A 25,087-nucleotide genomic window follows, 5' to 3' on the forward strand; every position below is an offset into this window, starting at 1 on the left:
AATTTATGAGATTATAGTAACTCCTTACTAAGTGGTTTAATATAATGTTATGGTAAATATCCCCATGTGTTATAGTAACCCAACTATCGTAAATATGTATTGACATTATGGTAAATTAGTATATAAAATTATAGTAAATGGAGGTGGCTACAGAATAACTTATTTTGTAGCCGGCTATTGAATAGCCTCTCCCTATATATATATATATATATATAGAGAGAGAGAGAGAGAGAGAGACAAACACACACACACAGGCCAGGGCCTATAGGTACGACTTGATCGAGTAGTAGGGAAAGCTTTTCTTAAATCAAGAAGTGCGTGTTTTTTTCTTACAAAGTTTTTGTTCTTTTAGCTACTACTCTACCTGAAGGTAATACATATATATACATAGATCGCCGCAGCCACCGCTTGAACAGAGAACACATCTTATATTGTACGTGCAAGACGGAGAGACCGGCTGGGGGCATGGCCCGGCACTATGCCCTTACCTTATATCATATTGAGTACGTCTACGTGTCTTTATTATTTTTAAGAAAAATTGTATACAATAGAAAGGACCAAGATGTTCTTGTAAAATATGAGATTTAAACATGGAATTAAGATGTCGTCTAAATCTGTTCTTTGTCAGTCGTGCCACCTGATCAGCATAAGAATGCATCTCGAGATAATATAAAGCCTTACTTGATCTCTGCTCCCAGAGGGCTTTGCCGAAGCAGTCTCTCCGTCTTAGTAGTTTAGTTTATGCTGATGAATGCAAACCAGTACATAAATCACTAGAAAAAAAATGTTTGGTCAACGAATCATGGTCAACGTTTCAGCTGTTCGGTTGCCCTCGTCGTAACAGCTCCTGACACCTATCATTCATAAATCGTACCCATCAGTAAAACTCGCAAAGAGCAAGCAATGGCAGCGGCGATCCTGGTGCTGCAGGCTGGGCAGCATCCAGCAGGCGCCCGCCTCCACCATAAATCAAGAAGTGTAGCCCTAAAAATACGGACCAGTCTAGAAATCATTTTTCAGTAGTGTATAATGATTATATTAGTATTAGCAATTGTTTATAGCTAAACTCTAAGACATGAAAGTCATCAGGGATCAGAAAACTCACATAACCATGAGTGATGGCAGCTGTGAAAGGACATCAGGAATTGAGACCTCCAACTTATTGTGTGATAAATCCCTGAAAATATATCAGAATCCATAAACACAAATTTATCTTCACTGACTAAAATTCACTACAGAATTAATGTGACTGAAAACATGTACTTACAAATACCCACCGTTAATCACCAGTTTAGGATGTCCTTATAAACAATATTCTTGGTGCTCTTCCCTGTAGGATCCAATTCCTCTTTTGGTTTAGCTAAAATTCTTGTTGTTGATCTTGACACCCCCCCTTGATAAACCAACATAGAGTTGTCCATGCGAGAACACGGGTTCTGGACGGTAGATCCCAACATTAGGGATGATTTGTTCTCGTGATTTATTTATCGTCATGGCAAAACTTAACCGTACGGGGAATTGTTTTCTCTTGAACTTAAAAGGAAGAGAAATATCATCCGAAGGAGACAATGGGAGCCTTGGTATGAAAATCCCTTTTCTGCGCATGCTGTCCACCAACGATCTCGGCATTAATTGTATTGTCTTGCAATGCTCTTATCATAAGCCTTGTTCCATTGCACAATCTGTTGTTAGGATCTAGGTTGCAGAGAAGAATCACATGACAATTGATTTTTAGCTTCAGCCCGTGCGGAGGAGGCCATTTGGAGTTATTGAGTTCAAAAAATCAATAGGGAAGTGATTCTGAGGATCGTCAACAATAGTGTCGAAGTTGTGGTAAACCTTTTCCTCACCTAGAAACCTCTCAATCATCATTGCGTTCAGTCTATCAACATGTTTATTTTTGGTCGATAGAATGGCACGGGAACTCATATAGACGGCTGATGTTGCATGTTCTACAAGTGACGGGAAAACATCTTGAATGAGTTTGTTGACAGCCATCCTCCGTGTCAGTAAAACCAATCACAATGTCATCAGGGAGGTGAATATAATCATCTCCAATCGTTTCCTCAGTTCCATTTCCAATTCGTAGCAGGTAATTTGAAAACCAAGGGTCAGACTACGCCCTCATCTTACGTGACAATCTTATCTTCCTTATTTTCTCCCATAGATAGGATCTTTGTAATGTTGCATCAGTTACCTGTGCTCTTGTCCCACGTGTGACCACAGGAAGAACCTGTCTGAAGTCTCCACCAAATACCATGACCTTTCCTCCAAATGGCAAACCACATTAATCCATAATATCCTTTAGGGACCTATCAAGTGTCTTGACGCACGGACGCTTGGTCATGGCAACTTCATCCCAAATAATCAAAGATGCCCTACGAAGCAACTCTGTAGTGCCACTTTGCTTCGTAAAGCTGCACATGTTGTTGTCCCCAATTTTAATTGGAAATTTTAAAACTTGAGTGTGCAGTGCGTCCCCCAGGCAATATCGATGCTTGCTATACTAGATGTGGCTTGTTGCAATGGCTATTAATCTTTCGGACCGAACTTTAGCAAGGAGGGCCTTATATAGGAACGTCTTGTCCGTGCCTCCAGGACCATCTACAAAAAAAAACTTGGCTCTTATTAGCACAGACATGCTGAAGGATTTTATCAAACCCTTCACGTTGTTCCTTGTTAAGAGATTCATAAATATCTAAGTGTTCTTGGTCTATAGAGACGTTCTTTTTCTCTCTAACCTCTTTCATCATGTCATTAGAGCTTTGACCCTCATCGCAAATAGGTGGCAAACCATAATCTCTGATATCCTTCCCCATTGAGTGAACCATATCTCGTATGTCTCTGAGTACCATTTGCCCCACTGCAGACGTGTTGCTGTTGTCCCGTCTGAAGTCTTCACTGAGAGCGTCCTTATGCTTGTCCCATAGTCTAAGTATGTTAGTGGCCTCACAGAAGACAAGAATGGTAGCAAACAAACTCCGCAAGGCACACAGCATCTGAAAAGTGGTGGCCTCAGTCAAACAGTCGTCGATTCATTTGTCCGTCTTGATAAGCCCTCTTTTCTCGCATGCTTCCCTAAAAGTGGAGTAGGTGACACCAGCCACTGTTCTCAAATCCCCATATGATGTTGCACCTCTCACATGATTTAGTAGAACTCTTAGGAAGTATCTCTCCCCTTCAGCAGGGTTTGCATAGACAATCCGTCCTATTTGTCCTGACTTTTGTTTCCTTATTTCCCACACTTTTTTTCCCTTTGATCCAACGGTAGTGTTCTGGGAATTCTCTATATAATATTTTTCTTGTTGTCCTATCTTCGTGGTTTTTATTGAAATACTCGGTAAGTGTGGTCCTATTAGAACCTGGGCGATTGACAACATCCTCAAGGTTTTCCTCCTCATTGTATGTCACAGATTGCATATCAGGCAAATGTAGTTGGAACTACAATACAGCAGGATAGACTCCAAACATTGGGAAACCGAATATCCTATGCATAGCTTCCGGTGGAGATATGTATCTAGCATTCCTGTCGTATCTCATTGATGACACCATCATCTCTATCATGTTGATCTTCATTTACCGAGAATGATGCTTGGTCATGGCCTTTATATACGTACTTAAATAGATACTTCATTGTTTGAATGCTCGAGCATGCTTCAACATTTATGTGACAGTTGTATCTCATGAGTAGACCAGGGTTGTAGGGCACCACCCACCTGTTATCTAACTCTGCTCTCCTAATCTTTACTCGACGTCCATCATCCCTTCTCCTGTATGTTGGTTATGAGTCATTTCCTTGTTGGGTTGCCTCACAGAACTGTCGAGGATAGTGAAAGTGGCACTCTCCATCTACCATGCACGCGTAGTTTTTGTTTAGCACTGCCACATGGTCCATGCAACATATGACTGATAACCAGATCATGTAACTCTAGGTATCTATCCTTGTCTGGTATCTCCGCTGAAATTACTCGATCATATGCATCTGGGGTTGTCAACTTACTCCTTGACTTCATGATCAGCAAGAAATGCGCATGTGGTAGCCCCCTTTTTTGGAACTCGGTAACATGAACATATGCTGCAACATCACCAAAATACTTTCTCTTGATCAGAAGATCTTTTAGATCTCTCAACTTTGCCCTGTACACTCTTGCAACCAGTTCTGGCCTATCTTATGGTTCCTGCCTAGGTTCGAGATTGCTTGTTATCTCTCCTCAGTAGGGATTGCATGTCATGGTGATGAAGTAATGAGGCCTTCCAAAACGTTGCACAATAGCCATAGCATTAAGGAACCTTTGCTGCATGTCTCGATCACATCCTGGAAATGATCTTGGCAGCACAATTCTCTTGCCAACCTTAGAACCCTGGGTCTCTCCAGCAGAGATAACATCAATCAGTCCCTAAAATACAATTAAGTACGTACGACATTAGAAAAAAACAGTAATAGGGTTGCAAAGTTCATAAACAAATAAACAAAATAATTTGAGTGGTTACCTGGTATAGCTCTGCACGTATAAGCTTTTGGTTCTCAGGATTAGAGTACCAATCTAGCCTCATGGACTCGATCTTTATATACATATCTACAGCCCATTGTTGGGAAAGACGTCCTCCAAATAATAAAATGTTAAAAAGTCCCCGTCTAACTTGCATCTCGAAGCAATAGTATTCTCGTGCAGTCACATATCTTGAAGATTGTGCTGCATCAGCAACTCTAATTAGCCAGTCACCTTCTTGTAGGTCATTGTCGCCTTCTTCTGCCTGATTTTCATTATAATTATCAGGTGCAACATATATAAAAATGTCAAATCTCTATTTTAATATATACTTAGGAATATTATAGCAGAAATTATTCTACAATATAATTATTCCATAGGAGTATTATAGCACAAATAATACCTTGATAAGCACCAGTAGTGCCCTCATCCCTATAATTAACATTAGTAGAAGCCGGGGTTACAGATGGTTGACTGACTGGATCATCACTGTACGGCATAAACTTGTTCCATCCTGTTTCCCCTCGTGGGTTGTATAGAGGATAAGCTAATGGGTCATAACAACTATGGTATGCTCGGTCCTTCCATATACAACCACACTCCTATCAAAACATCTATGTGGATCGTTCCCCTCCATCCGGACAGCAGCAACTTGGGCTATCGTTGGGGCATTGTACCTTCTCTGGTCAGGCATGACATTTGTATTGAGTTCAATCCGGTAGTCATCCAAGTTTGGAAAAACACCATTTCTCCTAAAAATATGAACATATGGGTTATCCTACAAAATTGTAAGTATATTTCAGATGAGGTTGATATCAAGATCAGGGGACCTTTTGACTCTGTGTGACAAGGCCTCATCTTCTGTATTATAAAAGTAGAGCTGCAGATGCCGAGGGCCATGGCCACCTGGCACCAGGTGATCTAGACGATGGTACAACCCGCCATGAACTCAAAATGTATAAATTCCGGTCCCTACTGGAGTGTTATATCTACGGTCAAGGGTAACCTCTAGGCTTGCGAATGGGAAATGCGAGTTGAGATATCATATATGTTGCCTGCAATATTTTGCATCATCATGCACTTGACTTGTAAACAACCTTTTTAGCTCTGCAGGAACCTCCGGTATATGTATTTTTATTTTTCCTTTTCTACCACAAAACCGGGTGGCTCATACTGAAACCTCATCGCACCACAGTAATGGCAGTCAGGGTCATTTCTCAACCTGTCTTTGTGGCAGGTTTTGTAGATGAATTCATATGGATCATCCGTCACACTATGTGCAGCCACACCCTCTGCAAGCATGTGATATGACTCATAATCATGACCTGTGTGCGAGACATTATAGTAATCAAAATGACGTATATATCCTTCATGTAAAGACGTATATTATTTTACTATATAATAGAGATAAATATTATGGTTCATGTAAAGACGTATATAATCACTCAAGAAATCAGAGATGACATATAGATGTCATTGTGGTGCCTCGCGTATGTCGATGAATGGTTCCATCATCATCGTATAAGTCTTCGTTGTGCAATCCATGACTGGCAGTCCATGCCAGCTTCGTCACCGTCTTCTCCATTATGTGTTGGTTTGAATAGTTTAGGGTCGAATTCATCCCCCTTGCTGTTGCCACTTACATGGTTGCCATGTAACTGATGCAAATGAAATTCTGCATAGATATATAATATTATATAATATATATAAGCACAATAAAAAAATATATGACGATGGTTTTATTTTGTTAACAGAGAAAAAATCAAGGATGTGGTTGATGTGTTGACCTGCATCGCCAGAAGTAGGTAATGGTCAAGAAAGAACCGTACGTGGGCCTCTACACCCTGGCACATAATTATCATTTCTGTGTAGCCAATCTATGGGCTCTGCTGTCTCGTCATTTTCCACTATAGTCGATAATCCAGTTTCAAAATTCGCACCTTCACATATGAATGGAGGTTCATGATATATCAGACGGTGGATAAAATGCATAGGGATGAAATGCATAGGTTGTAGATATTTCTCACCTGCTGGTGAGGATGCCAGCCCTATTTGAGCCACAACAGCTGCGGTGCTAATATTTTACAATTTAGCCTTCTTCCGTGCTCGGTATTGACATTGGTACTCCCGGTGTCTCCTTTTACTCTCTTCCTTTGTTCATCGGTCATCTTAGCCCTTCGTTTCCGTTGTTGCGCGTTCTTTTCGTCCATCTTATCGTTAGCTATGTCTATAGGTCTCGTTTGTGGGGCCAGGCATTATTATATTATAGTAGAGATTAAAATAAAGTTATTGACTCAATAAACTTACCGTTGGCCACAAATAGTGCACTGCCTGGTGATGTGGTCGTGGTGCCAATGCCGACGTGGCCATGATTTCCGTGTGCATTTGGTGGGATATTTTCCTTGTCCAATATAATTAGTGTGATTTGGTCCATCTCAGAGTAATTAATATTTGCATATATTTATTTTTGTCAGTTGTATAAAAGTTGGTTTCATTATATAGAAATAAAGAAAGTATCTAAGAGATTAAGTACCATGGGTGTTGTTGTGGGCACTGTTTCAGTCAAAGCACAGGAAGTGCTACTATTTTGGGATGTAGCCTTTTTTCGTGCTCGGTAGTCACGCATGTATTCACATTTTTTCCTCTTCATCTCTTCTATTTGTTCGCTGGACATCTCAGCTCGACGAATCCGTTGTTGCATGTTTCTTTCCTCCCTCTTCCGCGAGGCCTCATCTAAAGTGGGCGTTTGGATATATATAGGAAATCAGAAAAATACCCCAAAAATGTTGTATATACATAATGAAAGCATACCTGCGATGTTGGTGATATCGCTTAGAGCATCACATGCATCTCTCGGCGTAGACATTGCGAAGTACCAGCGAGGATCTTCAGCCGGCAGAAGCGGCGGGCAGAAATAGAGTTATTATAGCTGCTGTTAGAGAAATAAAGTTATTATAGCTACAAATTGATCATTCTTCAGGCAATTATCTTAAGTTATGTTACCTCGGTGTGCTTCTCCGCTGGATGCAGGATGAAGCGAACTCAGGTAGACAGGATGCGTAGAAGGTCGTGGCCGTTGCCGCCGTGGTTCGCGGTGCGCCGGATGTCGAGTCCCGCCATCCAAGAGACCATCGAGGCATGTGCTGGTAAACATGAAATTGAAGCAAAATTTGTTGGGAATCAGTGCATCACAGCAACAACATGATACAGTGATACACCTACTACTAAGGTCCACAGAAAGACAAGACAATCTAAAAAATCCAGATGATGGAAATATATAAGGACATAATGAAGAACCTTTTTTGGCACACCTAATAAGTGATAATTATTGATAAGCTGACATGATTATGGACTCCATAGAAATAGGCAAGGTTCACTGTCCACGAGTTTTCTTTGCTTGTGTGACTTAGAGATCCAATCCTAAGACAAGGCAAGAGGACCCGAAACAATTATTTCTAGCACCGACAGTACAAGCCGACGATAATGATCGCCTTCAACTAACGCTCACATGGTGCAGCTGCTCTGGCATGCCGCCCCCGGTTCAAATCTACTCCCTGCATTTTTCCCCTGGAGGGAGTACTGTCCTATTCATCACCAGCCCGACTGGCGGCGACAGGGTGCGTGTCCGTGTCGTGCGTGCGTGTGCGCTGAGCAAATTCCCTGCCTAGCCCCCAGGCCCCAGCCGACGTGGCTCGGCATCCCCAGCTGGATCGCGCAGAAGTAAACGCCGCTTCCCCAATCCTCACCCCACCTCGTCCTCCTCTCCACTCTCTTCTCCCTCAATAATTCTCTCTGCTTGCTCCACCTCCAAGCACCACCGAATCAGGGAGCGAGTGGGAGCAGAGGAGGAGGGAATCCCATGTCTCCGCCCTTCGCTGGAGCGGATCCTCGGCGAGCCGGCGTGGAGCTGCTGTGGCTACGGTAGAAAAGCCAGCTGAGCCTGCGAGCGCCTGATCCGCCCGCATGCCGCAGCCCAATCAGGGATCGATGGGCGGGGAGGCGCCGGAGCCCCGGCGGCTGACCCGCGCGATAAGTATCGACGGCGGCTGGGTTCCCGAGGAGATGTTGCACCTGGTGATGGGGTTCATCGAGGACCCACGCGACCGGGAGGTCGCGTCGCTGGTGTGCCGCCGGTGGCACCGCGTCAACGCGCTCTCGCGGAAGCACGCCACAGGTGCCCTTCTGCTACGCCGTGTCCCCGGTGCGCCTACTCGCGCGGTTCATGCGGCTCGAGTCGCTGGCCGTTGCTCGGCCAGCCCTGCGCGGCCCCCTCCCACCGGCGTTTTCTTGAGGAGACCTAGTATAATTTCGACTGGTCCATTATAGTAGAGATATTTATATCTGGATAAAATCAAGCAAAATGATAGAACCTAATGGAATCAGAATTATTCTGCATACATGGATCAAATCAAACAAAGCAAGGCAATCCGACAATACTAATAATATTTACAAAAATTTGAGCTAATAATATTTACGAGAATTTCATATTGTGAACAGATGAAAATCGCATATCCTGCCATGGCATAAAATTGTTCAGATGGTATGGTCACTGCAACAATTCCCAAATCTTCACGCCTAACCAGAGCAGCAAAAAACACTAATAAAGTTGATCTACAGTGAAGCAATAAAGCCTGTTCGCTTGCTCGTAAACGATCGTAAATTTCCAGCCGGGAACAGTATTTTTCTCTCACATCAAACCAGCCAGCAGTAAATAATCCACGATACGATACGGCCTCCCGAACAGGCTAATATGTATGAGTCAACTGAAATGGACTAAAAATCCATACTACTCTCGCTGATGAGGAATCAATTTTCAATACCCACGAAAGTGTGAGGAATAAAAAAAATCACTCCATGAGGAGTACTACTACTTACCAACAGAGGATCCACTGCTGCTGACCAAGTGAAGCGGAGGAAAATTTCAGGTTAGTGCCTGTTTAGTTTCCAAAATTTTGTAAAATTTTTCAAAATTTCTCATCACATCGAATCTTTGACGCATGCATGAAGCATTAAATATAAATAAAAAATAAAACTAATTACATAGTTTAGACAAAATTCACGAGACGAATCTTTTAAACCTAATTAGATTATGATTGATACTAATTACCAAATAACAACGAAAGTGCTGCAGTACTATTTTCCCAAAAAAAATCGCCAACTAAACACGGCCTTAGTCTCCTACAAAATCAAGATTCCATTCCGATCCCATACATTTTAATTAGTCGCCGGCTCTGATAAAAGAACCTATTAGAGATACAGAACCCAAAGCAAATTAATAAAAATCGTAAATTTCTCTCTGATTTAAGACAAACAAATTTACAATAATTAAATAGCATGTACAGGTGCATGTATTGTGTTGGATCTAAAATGAACTATCATCTCGTGATATGCAATAACAATTTTTACTCATCAATCTAGCCAAAATATTATGATGAGCTATATCACGATCAGATCTGAAACAAAGGTGTTCGTTCAAACGAAAAAGATCTAAAACATATTTGTTGGATCTCACCAATGAATCAGGCTGAAAGTAGAAAACTGGGAGCAAATACCATATCCATGTACGGGGATAGAAAGAAAGACTCGTATTCAGCCATTAGTCACGTGGATTTGAGCGGTTGCTCACCTTTGGATCCAGTATCCACTGGCTCGAATGATGAGCAGAGGCAACGCCATGCACTGGTAAATGGATGGCAAGGGCCGCCCGCGGAACCAGATGTTCCTTGCCGATGGTGGATGGATGAATCCCCACCTGGTTCGAGTCTGAGCCTGCGAACGGATTGAGGATTTTCTGTTGTATTTAGATTCAAAAGGCGACAACACAAATAGGGGATTAGATACTACTGATTAAATCGGATGGGAGGCACCAGAAGTTAGAGCCTCACCGCCTAGAGTCTCATTGCGCCATCGTCCTCGTCCCCTGCTATCGCATCGCCATGGCGGATCTGACAAGCCACGAGACCACAGGATTTGGGGTGGGGGGGTGGGGGTGGCGGATCCACGGGGTGGGGATTATTGCCGTTCGCACGGCGCCGACGGTGAATGAAACAAGCGGCGGCAGATTTCTGGTTTCTGCGGTTCTTCTCGGACGGGACAATCGACGGAGGATTTGAAGTGCTAGCAGGTTGCGGGGGTGAAAAGGCGGGGTGGGAAGCCCAGCGTCCCGCATCGAATCATAGCCATTGGTCAATGTATTTGATTAGCCTTTGATTTTAATGGTGCTGAATTCTTGTGTGCATTTTTTTAGTATGTAATGGTCGAAGGTTCTCAGCGGAGGGTGTTTTTATGAGGAGACCTAGTATAATTTCGACTGATCCATTATAGTGGAGATGTGTACGGCTCGTGGCCGGATCCAAAGGCCGGCCTTGCCGTCTGTTTTTGTACCGGTTGTGATGTGCGCGGTTTGGAAGTTGGGTATGGGGCCTCTCGCAAGTGACAATGCAAGCCGGAATCCAACAGGTTTGAAAAAAAAACTCGGCACGACGGGTACGTATTTGGATTTTTCTTTTCAGATCTTCTTTTATGTACGTGGCGCTTGATTTTCACAACCCTCTTTCTTTCCGTGCATTTGTCGTAACGAAAAACATTATGGTCTGATACTGAACTAAACTTGAGTCACATAAATGTTAATTCTAGACCATCCAAACATGTGCAATAGTTTTGAAAGAACATAAGTTTTTTTAAAAAAACAATCGGTGAACTAATTGATAGACTAATATTTAGTCTACACTTGACGAACAGCTAGCCAACTAGTTGGCAAAGGGAAGCTAGAATGGACTAATAGCCACTAGTCCATGCATCCAACTAGTAGAGGACTAAACTTTAGTCCCAACAATTAACCCTAGGTGGTCCAAATAGGTCATTGTTTCAGAGCAAGTCCTTGTGATTTACTCCATCCACTATCATTCTAAATTTCAATTGCAATTAAGCCTAGGCGATCCAAATAGGCTGAGTTTGTAGAATGAACCTACGTATTTATACTTCACTCTGTTTATGCTTAGTTGTCACCAATCTTTTACTCTAGCAAATTTCACCATACACCTTTTTTTTCTACATAAAGTCCTTAGATTGTTTAAAGTGTATAGCAATGATGAAGGATGCTCAATTAAAAAGATCTTACATATATGAAATTGAAAGTATCTAAAAGCTTTTATTAGAAAAGCATGGCTGAAATTGTTAAAGGTTTTCAGTTTTGTGTCAAGTAACAGAAAATAGAGGTAAGTAGTCGCACCACGTTTTCGATCCTATAGGAATTGAAAATGCAAGAATGTTTTTAATAGGCCTCAGGATGCAACATAGGAAATACATACATAGGAGACATGAAACAAAAAATCCACAAGGTGAAGCATCATGGTAGTTTTTCTCCAGAATTGATCTGGATTCATGCGTCGCGTAGTGTTTGGGGCGGTTTTGGGTTTTAAGGTCAGGGTTTAGGTGTGGCAGAACCGCTCAAATTATATGGCCCACGTGCGTCCGTCATTGTCTCACAGACTTCTGACTGCTGCACACATAAGCATACAATCCCCGGTAGTCTGTCGGGTGTCTTCGGAAAACTCGAATCATCCCCTTTATCTTTCCGAGCAGGATACATCACAGAAGGCATTGCAGTACTACAGTAGTTTATACAAATATACAAATATATTACATCAAAATAAACAATGGAACTCTTACAAACCATTTATTTAGTTATTACAAACCATAAGTTTTAGCCATCAAGGCAGTAGGGTAGCGTGATAGTACCACATAATACATCACATCAAAAGAGGTTCACCCTGCCCAAGGGTGCACAACAGACTTTCTCTAGTGTTGACTCTCTTCCTGCAGAACCGTCATGCAGCAGGGGCAAAAGCTTAGCTACTGATGAGGCTCACCTGCAACCAGGGTTAACAAACCCTGAGTACAAAGGTACTCAACAAGACTTAACCGACGAAAAGGAAAGACTCTAAGGATATGCAGGCTTACAGGGAATCGAGGTAAGTCTGAAGCAAGAATCAAGATTAACTTTTACATAAAAGCTTACCAATGATTGATCCTTACTTTCAATGTTTTAGCCCAAGATAAATGATTAAAAGTCTTCAATTTGCACCTGATCTAACTCATTCACTTTTTAATCATTCCATCTCATGATCATAAGCACTATTGTTTCATTAATTACTATGATGCAGGGCAGAGCATCGTCGAGTCTTCTTCTCCGAAAAGCAACGGTGATTCAAATCGATTAAACACAGCCAGGGATTCCCAACCACACGACAGATGCAGGTTCTAGATCTACACATATCAACCCTCACTTTTTTTAGGCAAAACGACGGGGGATCAAAAATCCCACCTGATTTCATTCCACAGGTTCCGACAAACCCGGTGGGTGGAAGGGGCGATGCCCCTCTCAGTACAAGTATGATTACAACAATTTGAGATTGTTAGGTAAGATTACATGTCGAACGATTTTCTCAAATTGTTAGCAAGGGAAGTATTCCGTCGCGGGATCCTGCAGGCCCAAGAGCGTGCTGCCTCTTTGCAAGCGGAGACGAGGCGGTCAATCTTTGGCTGCATCCCTCGGAAGACAACTTCATTCCTATGCTTCCAGATCTCCCAGCAGCAGAGAAGGATGGTTGGATGAGCTGTGTCAGCATGGACTCTTGGCGGTGTTTGGGTGAGCCAAAGTTCTGAAACCGGTGCAATATAGCCAGGGTTCCAGCCAATTCGACTCCAGAAGCTCCTCACAAAGTTGCATTCAGAGAAGATGTGATCTGCAGTTTCGTCAGCTTGTCCACAAATTTCACAGGTCGCCTCCTGCAGGATGTTTTTGGTTACCAGGGCTGTTCTGCAGTTGATCCTGTTCTTCGTTAGCAGCCAGGCGAAAAATTTGACTCTTGGGGGCGCAAAGTTACGCCAGACAAACTTGTAGGAGGGGCATGGCTGTTCCATTTTCGTGGACACCCAGTAGATGACCCCGGACATTAGTCTGCCAGCCTCATCCTGGAAGAAATTTGTGCACTGATCTGGAGTATCATCGAGCTGAGCATCATTCAGAAGGGAGGCAAGCACCTGGAGCTCTTCAGCGGCCTGGGGGCTAAGGCGCTGCTGGAAGAGGTTATGGATGCCCGCGTTCAGAACGTCGTGCACAGAGGACGAGCGGCCAACGAAGTGACTGAAGAGAGCCGGCATCTTGAGGGCTAGGGGTAGTGTCATGCCAGAACGACGTCGCCGCTCCATTCCCCACAGACACCGCCGTGATTTGTTGATACGCCGACAGCAGGTCCCTCAGCGTCAACCAGTGTGTACCGGCCAGAGTGCCTGTGAGGTCCGAGAGGTTGATGTGATTGTTTGCCCATTGAGCCCAGGAGGAGCCTTGCGGATGGTGTAGGCGATGTAGAAGCTTCAGTAGGAGGCAGGCATTCTGGGTGTCGAGGCGTTTGATGCCGAGCCCACCATCTTCTTTAGCTGGACAGGCAGTCTCCCAAGCAACCAAGCATTTGGCTCCGGAGGCGTTGTCTGAGCCTGTCCACAGAAACGCCCTGCGTCGCGCATCGATGGCATCCACAACGCCCGGCGGTAGAAGCATGGCTCCCATGGCATAGGTTGGGACGCCAGTTAGCACCGCGTTGATCAGGATCACCCGACCCGCTGTGGAGAGCAGCAGCGCCTGCCAACTCGCTAAGTACTTGTCAACCTTGGCAATGAGAGGAGCAAAAGCCGATAGCGGGAGCTTCACGTTGGATAATGGGAGGCCCAAGTAGGTTTGAGGGAAGGAGCCTACTTTGCAATGCAGAATACCAATGTATTGTTCCAGAGCTCCGTCAGGCAGGTGCATTGGGGGTGACGGTGCTTTTGTCGTAGTTGATTGCTAGCCCTGTAGCCAAGGAGAACATCCGGAGCAGTTGCTTTAGCCTTGTGACATCCTCAATCTCAGCCCGTACCAAGATGATAGTGTCATCTGCGTATTGGAGCACCGGGCAGGGCCTGTCAGCTATTGGGTGGCGGACACCCCCATCGGACTTAATGAGAAGAGATAATTCCTTATTTGACATCAAATAAATGACCTATTCCTTTTTTTGGCTCTCGAATTTTTTTTCTTTCTTATTTGACACCGACTTCAACTTTCGTTCCCAAATTGATATTTTGTTGGAATTCCCGTCGTAGAACCGTCAAATGCCCTGCGAAAAGACAATGTTGTCCATGTGGGTCCCACCACCCTTCTCCCTTCTTTCCTCCCCTTCTCCCTCCTCTCCTCCACACCGGAGCCTACCCCTGCAGCCACGCCGGAGCTTCCCTCCTAGGCGGCCGCGCCTCCCTGCGACTCCTCGGCGGTCTGCGCCTGCCGGCGACGCTCGGGCAAGCGCCGCCGGTGCCTGGACGCGCATGGGCCTGGTGCACGGAGGTGACTCGCCGGGGTGGACAAGGCGAGCCCGGCGGCATGGACTCGCCGGAGGAGGCCGAGGCGGCGCTGGTGCACAAGATCTCCGGCCTGGCCGCCGCCATCGCGAAGCTGCCGTCGCTGAGCCTGTCGCTGGAGGTGAACGCGCTCTTCACCGACCTCGTGACGGCCTGCATCCCACGAAGCACGGTGGACGTGGAGCGCCTGGCCCCGGAGCTGCAGCGCATGCGCGCGTCGCTCTCCGCCTCTGCGCCGACGCCGAGGCCCTGCTGGAGGCGCACTACTCCGACCTGCTGGCGACCTTCGACAACCCGCTGGACCACCTGACGCTCTTCCCCTACTTTAGCAACTACCTGCTGCTGAGCCAGCTGGAGCACGGCCTGCTGGCGCACCACGTCCTGGGCCCGCGTCGCCTTCGTCGGCTCCGGCCCGCTCCCGCTCAGCTCCCTCGTGCTCGCGGTGCGCCACCTCCCCGCCGCCGCCTTCGACAACTACGACATCTGCGGGGATGCCAACGACCGGGCGCGCCGCCTCGTGAGCGCCGACGCCGCGCTCGCCGCGCGTATGGCGTTCCGCACCTCCAACGTGGCCGACGTCACCAGGGACCTGGCCGGATACGACGTCGTCTTCCTAGCAGCGCTTGTGGGCATGGCCGCCAAGGAGAAGGCCCGCATGGTGGAGCACCTCGGGAAGCACATGGCCCCCGGCGCCGCGTTGGTTCCTGTACCCCGTCGTGGACCCCGAGGAGATCCGTCGGGGTGGCTTCGACGTGCTCGCCGTGCACCACCCGGAGGGGAAGGTGATCAACTCCGTCATCATCGCGCGCAAGCCTGTCCCCGCCGTCGACGTGCACGCCATCGCTGGGAGAGGGAGAAGGAGAGGAGAGGAGGGAGAAGGGTGTGGAGCATGGGTAAAATCGTCTTTTTGCAGGGAACTTAACGGTGGTTGGATGGAAAATCGAACAGAGTGTCAATTTGGGAACGAAAGTTGGAGTCAGTGTTAAATAAGGAAGAAAAAAATTTCGAGAGCCAAAAAAACAACGGATCATTTATCTGGTGTCAAATAAGGAATTGTCTCGAGAACGAGCACGTCTGCCACTGGCCAGAGGAGTTACGGTGATAAGGCGTCTCCGTGTCTAAGCCCTCGTCTGCATTGTATCCAAGGACCAGGGACTCCATTGACGAGAACTGCTGATTTTGATGTTGACAGTAACAGCTTCATCCATCTAATCCACTTGGCTGGGAACCCACGTGCTTCCAAGATCCTGAACAAGTGGGCCCAGTTGACTGAATCAAACGCCTTAGCAAAGTCCAGTTTGATTACCAGTGTTGGAACTCGGCGTTTGTGGCAGCACTGTACTAACTCGGTTGCAAGCACGAAGTTTTCAGAGATGGAGCGGCCGTTGATGAAACCTGTTTGGTCCACGTCAATGAGCTTATAGATCTGCTGCTGCAGGCGTGAAGTGAGCAGTTTCTTTAGAATCTTGACCGGGCAGTTTTGCAGTGATTCCGGGCGGAAGGATCGATTTTTTTTTATTTTTTAGTCTTTTTTTTAAAAAAAAACTTTCACAAATATATTCATAGAGGAAAGATTTTAGAATCTGGACCCTTAATTCGGCACCATCGTTGCTGGCGCCGAGCTAACACGTCTCGGCACCCGCGCTCTTGGGCTCAAAACAAACGTGGCGGTGACATGGCAGGAAGCTCGGCACCGTAGATCTTGGCGCCGAGCTTGGCGCCAGGGTGACCAGCGCCGAGCCTTTCTTACGTATGGGCCACACTCATTTCTCTTTTCCTCTCCCCCCCTCTCTCGCATCTCCCTCGCCCGAGTAGAGCACCGCCGCAGCCGCCCGCGCCCTCTCCCTTCACCGGCCGTCCTCGCCCGCGCAGCCTCACCCTCGCCCGCGCACGCGCCTCGCCGCGTCTCGCCGCCACCGCGCCCGCGCCATCCATGGCCGCGCCACGCCTCGCGCCCCAAGGCCGTGCAGGACCGCCGCGCCTGCGGCCAGACGCCCGCGCCACACCCTGAGGCCACGCAGGACCGCCGCGCCCGCGCCCGCGCCCGCCTCGCGCCCGGACGCCCGCGCCGCGCCCCGGTCCCCTCGCCGGTCCCTGCGCCCGCGCCGCGCCCGCGCCTCGCCCGACGTGCCGCCGGTGCCCGCCTTGGCCGCGCCCCGCCACGCCGGTGCTGTGACCGTGACTGTGCCGCCCGCCACCACTGGCCTAGGGCGCATACGCCGTGCCGCCCACGCCCGCCGAGCCAGCCTCGCCGCGCGGAGCGCCAGGCATCCCACGCCCGTCGCCCGCCACCGTCGTTGTTGGCCGCGCCCCCGCCAGCCCCTGCACCTACAGCGGTCGGCCGTGCCACCGCTGGCCTGGCTCATCGGCCTGACCCACGCCCGTCGTCCGCTGCGATTCCGTCGACGTCCGCGACTTCGTCGTCGGATAGGTAAAAATTGTGAATTTACAATGTGCGTACTTAGTTAGCTTTAATTGTAGTGGAGTAGTTTTGGTATTTATTATTTACTAGTTAATGTGATGACTCAGGTAGTTGATTTAGTTAGTGATTTAGTAAGATATATAGAAATATAGATACATAGGTATATAGATATAGTTAGATAGCTACTTAGATAAGTAGTTACATATTTAGTTAACTAAATAGGATCTAGCTATTTAGTTAGTACACTGTATCTATGTATGTAGTTGTTATCTTATTTACTTAGTTTGTAGTTAGAAAGTACTTGTTAGGTACTATGTATCGTCTAATTTGGACTAAAGGACATGTGTTTCATTATGTGTTTGAACTAGATGGACAACCTAGTGATCATATATCATGGAGGCACCGTTGAATACGATCGCTATGGATATGTTGAGTTTGTTAACATACAAAGTGTGCCTGTGCTATTCAATGATAGGCCTTCATTTAGTGAGATGGTTATAAGGGCTCGGCAGGAGCTGCATTGCCTTGGAGATGATGGCATTGCAGTTGAGAGTGTACTGCACCTAGGTTCTCCTCCCAACATCCTCAGGAGAATGATCCCAATTGGTTGTACAGATCAGTGTGAGAACTATGTGAGATCGGCTATGAAGAGCCAGCTGCAATGTTTGGATGTGGTTGTGCATCGGGTGTTAGTTGATCCCATCCCTCATGGGTTTTCCTCACCAATGGGTCAGCAGGCACATATCGACCCTCCCGTCCCAGAACCTGATATGGATGTGGAGGTTGCACCTACGGTTCCCGATGCTCAATCTGTCCCCAATGCGGTAGTTGGAGATGCTTGTCAGACTCATGTTGTTGTGACAGATCCTCCTCATGAGATCTCTTTAACACAGAATCATCCGAGTTAGCTCGCTTAGTCTGCTAGTGTCGTCCTCAGCCTCCTCCACCTGCAAGCCTGCCTCTGCTAGAGCGATGAGCTCACTTAGTCTGTCAGTGTTGTCCTCATCCTCGTCCCCCTCATCAGACAACACAATCGGTCATTGAACGGTGCGATCAGCTCATGGTCTATGCTCATCTAACTTCTTTTCCTCATACCTTGCACGAGCCACCTCTGCGGCATATTCCTCGCTGCATCCAATCCCTTCATGTATAAAATACAATCAGTTAGCAATGCGATTATATTACAATTAAAATTAGGCAACGAAAAAAGGCTTTCAAGCACTCACTGGCACATAATGCAATAACATGCTTGTTCAAGACCTGCATCTGTACTCTTGTCTCCTCTCTTGCCTCCTTCTTTGCCCTCCTCCTCTAATGTCATCCGTCTCTCCAATCCCCATTTGTCAAGCCCAACATCGATCGGGTTACAAATACTGCGCTGCCTAGCAAACTCACGCATCTTCTCTTTGTGATGTTTAACGAATAGGTTGACATAGTCAGGTCCATATCCCCTCTTCCGTGCAATTATTTGCCTCCCCTTCAGTTCATCCAAGAACTTAGCTTGACCATCATAACATTCCCACCTGTATTTCCTAGTGCTCTGTTCAAACAAAAAAATTATATCATATATGTCTTAGTAAAAGAAACAAAATACGATTTCATGTTGAAAGGTCCTAATGACTAGAGGGGGTGAATAGCCTAATAAAAAATTCTACAACAACACTTAACAAACCGGTTAGACAATTATGAGGCGAAGCAAGTGTTGCACTAGCCTACTAAAAAGCAAGCCACCTACTACAATTTTAGTTTCTATTGTCTCTAACTACGCAATGGCTATATCACTATACTAAGTTAGTGTGCTCTCAAAGACTAACTAAAGAGCCACACTAACCAATCTAACAAGCTCTCACAACTAGCTACACTAAAGAGCTTAATAACTAGTTTCCGTTAATGTAAAGAGAGAGCAAGATAGTTATACCGCTGTGTCGATGAGTGAACCAATCAATCACAAGAATCAATATCAATGAAGACCAATCCCCTCGGAATCAAATGATGAACACAATGATTTTTTTACCAAGGTTCACTTGCTTGTCGGCAAGCTACTCCTCGTTGTGGTGATTCACTCACTTAGAGGTTTACGCGCTAATTGGCATCACATGCCAAACCCTCAATAGGGTGCCGCACAACCAATACAAGATAAGGATCACACAAGCCACGAGCAATCCACTAGAGTACCTTTTGGCTCTCTGCCGGGAAAAGGTCAAGAATCCCTCACAATCATCACTATCGGAGCCGAAGACAATCACCAACCTCCGCTCAACGATCCTCGCTGCTCCAAGCCATCTAGGTGATGGCAACCACCAAGAGTAACAAGCGAATCCCATAGCGAAACACGAACACCAAGTGTCTCTAGATGCAAACACTCAAGCAATGCACTTGGATTCTCTCCCAATCTCACAAAGATGATGAATTAATGATGGAGATGAGTGAGAGGGCTTTGGCTAAGCTCTCAAGGTTGCTATATCAATGCAAATGGCCAAGCGTGTGAGCTTGAGCTGGCCATAGGGCTTAAATAGAAGCCTCCACGAAATAGAGTCATTTTACCTTTTCACTGGGCATAACATGGGGTGACCGGACGCTGGACCTCAGCGTTCGGTTACGCGATGCGTGCCACGTGTCCCCTCTCTTCAAATGTTGATCGCTCGATCTCAACGGTCAAGTGAAGACCGGACGCAGCAGCTCAAAGTGACCAGATGTTGAACCCCAGCATCTGGTCGTTTCCAGTAAGCATACAGAGATGACTTTTCACGACCGGACGCGTCCGGTCATGCTTGACTGGACACACCTAGCGTCTGGTCACTCGGCAACTCCTCTGTCCACTGCCACGTCAGCAAGACCGGACACACCCTATCAGCATCCGGTCACTGAGTGACCCAGCGTCTGGTCAGAGACTGACGCTGCGCGCCCTCTGTTGCCACTGACCGGATGTGCCGGTCCAACCGAGACCAGCATCTGGTCATTTACAATGACCTCTGTCTTTTCTATCTAGGGCGCCGGTGGCACCGTCGGACTGTCCACACTCTACGGGCGGACACTCTACCGGTGAAGTTCCTAACCCTTGCGCAAATATGCCAACCACCAAGTATATCACCTTGTGCACATGTGTTAGCATATTTTCACAAACATTTTCAAGGGTGTTAGCACTCCACAAGATCCTAAATGCATATGCAATGAGTTAGAGCATCTAGTGGCACTTTGATAACCATATTTTGATACGAGTTTCACCCCTCTTAATAGTATGGCTATCGATCCTAAATGTGATCACACTCACTAAGTGTCTCGATCACCAAAACAAAATGGCTCCTACCATTTATACCTTTGCCTTAAGCCTTTTGTTTTTCTCTTTCTTCTTTTCAAGTCTAAGCACTTCATCATCACCATGGCATGACCATCATCATGTCATGATCATTTGCTTCGCCACTTGGAATGTGCTACCTATGTCATGATCACTTGATAAACTAGGTTAGCACTTAGGGTTTCATCAATTCACCAAAACCAAACTAGAGCTTTCACATGTTTACCACAAAAATAACCAACCTCATCACAGTCAACCATATGGCTATAATAATGGCCTATTCCAAGCTCCAAAGGGACTATGCCATAGTTGGATGTAACACCACATTCGCACATGACAGGAGGTGCTTTGTAAATTACCCTTTCTTTCTTCTTTTCCTTAACCTTTCGCGGTTCTTCCAGCCATTGGTTCTTAGGACCATACAACCACTCCTTGAAACGACACTTTGCCATTAAAAACACCTAAATAAGGTGACATTAGTACATGAACACATATAGCTCAACATTTCAACACATATACTATGCACTTACTTCATGCTTGTTTGGACACACAAACTCCAACGTATTCTAAGGGTTTATCATAGCTCGATCTTCGCAATGGCACAGAGGAGGTTCCTCGAGTCATCTAACTATGGCTAGGTGCTTCTCCTTAGCTATCATTGGTGGAGGGTTAGGCGGGTGGAACCCACCGCTTAAAGTGCTCACGTGGATGTCTCCCTCTAAACCAATCGTCAAAAAGGAGGTACCTAGGGTCAAACTTGTTTGGATCGTTGATCCACTGAAAAAAGCACCTCTCATAGTCCTACATAATGAGATTCCAACAAAATATTAGTAGCATACTTAACAAATAAAGAAAAAAGATAGTGGAAATAATTTCTTACATTAAAACGACTGCATGTGTAGAAGCACCGTGCCGCTGTGTTCGGATGTTTCGATTGAAAAATGTGGGCCAGGAAACCACAGTCACAGTTAGGGACAGGGAGGTCAGGAGGGACGGGGGCATCTTTGATAGACGCGTTGGGGTATAATTCTCGAGGACTACCCCATTTTCGCCAAAACTCCTCCCGATACATTTCTTGCATCTAACAAAATAGATGTAATTTAACAAACAAAAATCAAAACATCACAAATAAATGCCAATGAGAACCATAACTACAATACAACAAATTTTATTCTAAGAACTAAAAGCAATTAACATTAAACCATAAACCTAGGGTATCCCATTTGATGCACAACAATTAACCCATAACATAACTACATGCGCTGTGGTTACCTAGGTTTGCTAGCTTTTCCACGTCTTGGCATCATCCTATGGTTGTATAATACAAATATTGAGGGATAGAATGAAACCCTAAGTAATGATGATTCGTAGGTTAAAAAATCTGACTAATATATATCGAATCGATGCGAAAAAAACTAGGAGGGAGCGATGATACCTTGCTCTCGAAGATCTACAGATCAATCAAAGTTTCCAAGGTCCAATATGCCGATTCGTGAGGTAGGGCGAGGTGGGGAGAGAAAAAAACCCAAGAGGAAGAAGAAAGAAGAGGAAGAAGGCTAGGGCAGGAAGGTTGGGGACGGGGTTAAAACACAAGCTTGCCACCGGTCACCCTGGCGCTAAGCTTGGCACCAAGATCTATGGCGCCGAGCTTGGCGTCAGGGTGACTGGCGCCGAGCTTCTTGCCATGTCACCACCACGTTTGCTTCAAGCCCAAGAGCTCGGCGCCAGCAACGATGGCGCCGAGCTAAGGGTCCAAATTGTGAAATCTTTCCTCCAGAGGTATATTTGTGAAAAAATTCAAAAAAGGCTAAAAAATTAAAAAAATCAGGCAGAAGGATGATGGAGTGACAACAACATCCATCTTTGGGATCAGAACGATCAGCGCTCGGTTTGCACGCTACAGGTCGACGTCCCCGTTGTGGAAAGCATGGAGGAAGCGCATGAGCACCGACTTGACGCTTGTCCAGGCTGTCCCATAGAACCCAGGGCCAACCCTATCTGGACCTAGGGCGTTGAATGGGCACATGGCACGCACCACACACCTAGCCTCATCCTCAGTGAACGGGGTTAGTAGGTGCTCGGGTCTGCTCGGTCATGGTTGTCGTATACGCGGTCGAGGTCGAATTCCTAGGATGTGATCGCCTCGCCGCCCAAAATGCTAGTGTAGTAGGCGGTGAGTGTAGTCACCTTGTCATCATGTGCGACCTGGGGCACGCTGTCTATCTTGAGAACACAAATCGTGTTCTATCGAGAACTCGCCGAAGCCCTAGCATGGAAGTATCAAGTGTGTTGACGTCGCCCTCTTGTAGAGCTCAGAACTTTTTGCGTTGCTTCTAGTAAGCAGCGCGCTGCGCCACAAGGAGCGTAATCCTCTTCCTGCATAATGAACGTAGTATGCGTTCTCCTGTAGACAATAGACGGGTTTCCTCGAACACATCTAGCTTTAATGCAATGAAAGTAGCATTGTGGTAATCGAAGGGCATGAGAAATGTTTATGGGACCAGGTCCTGGTAGCATGCCTGAAGGCCTTGACCCTCGCAACAAGATCTCTAGCTAGTTCGTTCGGGACCCAAGCGTTAGACCGGGCGGGGATGGTAGAGGGGAGGAAGCTAGGGCATTTCAGCCAAGCATTCTCGAACCAAAAACGATGGGACTTAGGAGTGGAGGTTGGAATGTTTGGAATGAGTGGAGTGTGGCTAGAGGTTGAGCCAAACCAGGAGGAACCCTCACTTCGATCCTCCAAAATGTGAACCCATCTGCACTACATGAGGGACTGTACTCCACCGCCCTATGGCATCATAGATGTTTTCATAGGGTGGGTACTTGCTACTCTCGCCATCTCCCACTCCCAGTGCACGGTTGTCTTTTCACATAATACAATAGCCAATGTATTAGGCTTACCAGAGTATGTGGTCGGTACTACAAAGTCTCGAACACATACAAGGCTACAACAAATGGTCCTCAATCGACACAGATGGGACAAGCACGACCAGGCAACCCTATCGGCTTAACCACCAGAGACACAACATAGGTCTCGTTCGATCTCTAGTTTATCTTGAATTCATTATTAACTCTTAGGACATTACCCGAGTCTAGAACCATTGCAAATGATGAACTCATCACTCAACTCTTATCATCTAAGCATGGCTAAGCATTACTAACCTATCATCATTACTAAAAATGGTGACAAGGATAAGTATTCAATATCAAGGCAGGAATGCAGCAGTTGGTATTCAATCAATTCCTATCTTACTTAATGCACCAAAACATAAGACTTTATGTGAATATCGTTTATCAAACACAAGGAAAATGGTGGTATGCTCTGGGGCTTGCTTGCGGTGTTGGGGTTGTCAGTCATGTCTGAATTACCACAATTACCAGATTCAACCTTCACAGCCTGAAAACCCTCTTTTGGAACTTACTCAGCTATGGAATCACTCCTCTCGTCCACTAAACGTAAATAAAGATGCATGCTTTAGAATGATGGTGTATTTAACATGATGGATGAAAGATGCAACAAGGATAATGATGATCAAACAAGATTAATAAACTTGAGTACAACTTTCCTTCACGAATAATCAAGTTAATTACTCATAAAGCAATTTAGTTATTATTATTAATAAATTAATTGTGAGCACAATAAGAATGCAATTTACTTTCTAAGGAACATCAGAGGTGTTAATGTTTCAAGGTCTACAATCAAGGTATAAAATTCACCCAAGTCATTTAAGTATTTATCTTAATCATAAAAGTATTTATTTAATTAATGAAAAGGCATTTTAAACACACCTAAATTAATTAGATAATTTAATTTCATCAAAAAAGTACCAAACTTTTTATTAAGGTAGATCTAAGCATATAAAGTATACACAACAAGTTTCATGATTTTTGGATTATTATTTTAGCCTATAAAAATCATACAATGTCCATTTTATAATTAACAAGTGTAATTTTTAGGCATAGCAAAACTACTGAAAATTCCTAACTCAAATTTTTCCTAGATTAAGAACATCATAACAGAGCTACACAAAAAATTTCATAATTTTATCACCTATAATTATTTAATTATGAATTAAACAAGAATCAACATTTATTAGCATTTTCAAAAAAAATGAAAAAAAACAAAACCCTTTTCTCACTCACCCTCCCTCTACCCACTCTCACTAACAACTGGGCCCAGAGTCGCACCCACGCTGACCACGGCGCTGGCGCCGTTGACCGGCGGGTGCTCGCCGACAGCGACCTCGCCGGCGATGAGGCCTACCCTGGCGGATTCCCCTCTCCCATGCGCACACGCTGGTGGTAGTGGTTGAACACCTAGGGCATGATAGCAAGCATGCCGACAGACATGGTGGCCTGGCGGCACTCCGGCATGGCGAACAAGACCGACGATGAGGTTTTCGACGACGCTAAAGTCACCAACGCACTCGCCTCTCTCACACGGGCACACCCAAGGGCTCTATTGGGCGCGCTAGAGTTAGCATCGTG

General features: G+C 45.8%; 1 protein-coding gene and 1 pseudogene across 4 annotated transcripts; one reads left to right on the forward strand and one right to left on the reverse strand.

Annotated features, from left to right (window-relative positions):
• Positions 1–5,902: 5,902 nt before the first annotated feature.
• Positions 5,903–10,611, reverse strand: LOC136498220 (uncharacterized). 4 transcript variants are annotated; one of them, XR_010769540.1, is made up of 9 exons: positions 10,376–10,611; positions 10,117–10,259; positions 7,494–7,633; positions 7,302–7,422; positions 7,024–7,223; positions 6,798–6,891; positions 6,518–6,717; positions 6,278–6,430; positions 5,903–6,165 (listed from the first exon to the last, which is right to left on the reverse strand). XR_010769540.1 is itself a non-coding variant. In XM_066494166.1 (8 exons), exons 1-6 carry the CDS (start codon positions 10,164–10,166, stop codon positions 6,539–6,541), a joined length of 738 nt encoding a protein of 245 aa, XP_066350263.1. In that variant the 5' UTR covers positions 10,167–10,351; the 3' UTR covers positions 5,903–6,165; positions 6,278–6,430; positions 6,518–6,538. The 4 variants fall into 4 exon arrangements, 1 of the variants encoding a protein (XP_066350263.1); XR_010769541.1 differs by lacking the exon at positions 10,376–10,611 and having other exon boundaries at positions 7,302–7,419; positions 10,117–10,351; XR_010769539.1 differs by lacking the exon at positions 10,376–10,611 and having other exon boundaries at positions 10,117–10,351.
• A 4,293-nt stretch (positions 10,612–14,904) lies between these two features.
• On the forward strand, positions 14,905–15,868 carry LOC136495884 (nicotianamine synthase 9-like; annotated as a pseudogene).
• The last annotated feature ends 9,219 nt before the right edge of the window (positions 15,869–25,087 follow it).

This window comes from Miscanthus floridulus, chromosome 12, assembly GCF_019320115.1.
Source record: "Miscanthus floridulus cultivar M001 chromosome 12, ASM1932011v1, whole genome shotgun sequence".
NCBI lineage: Eukaryota > Viridiplantae > Streptophyta > Magnoliopsida > Poales > Poaceae > Miscanthus > Miscanthus floridulus.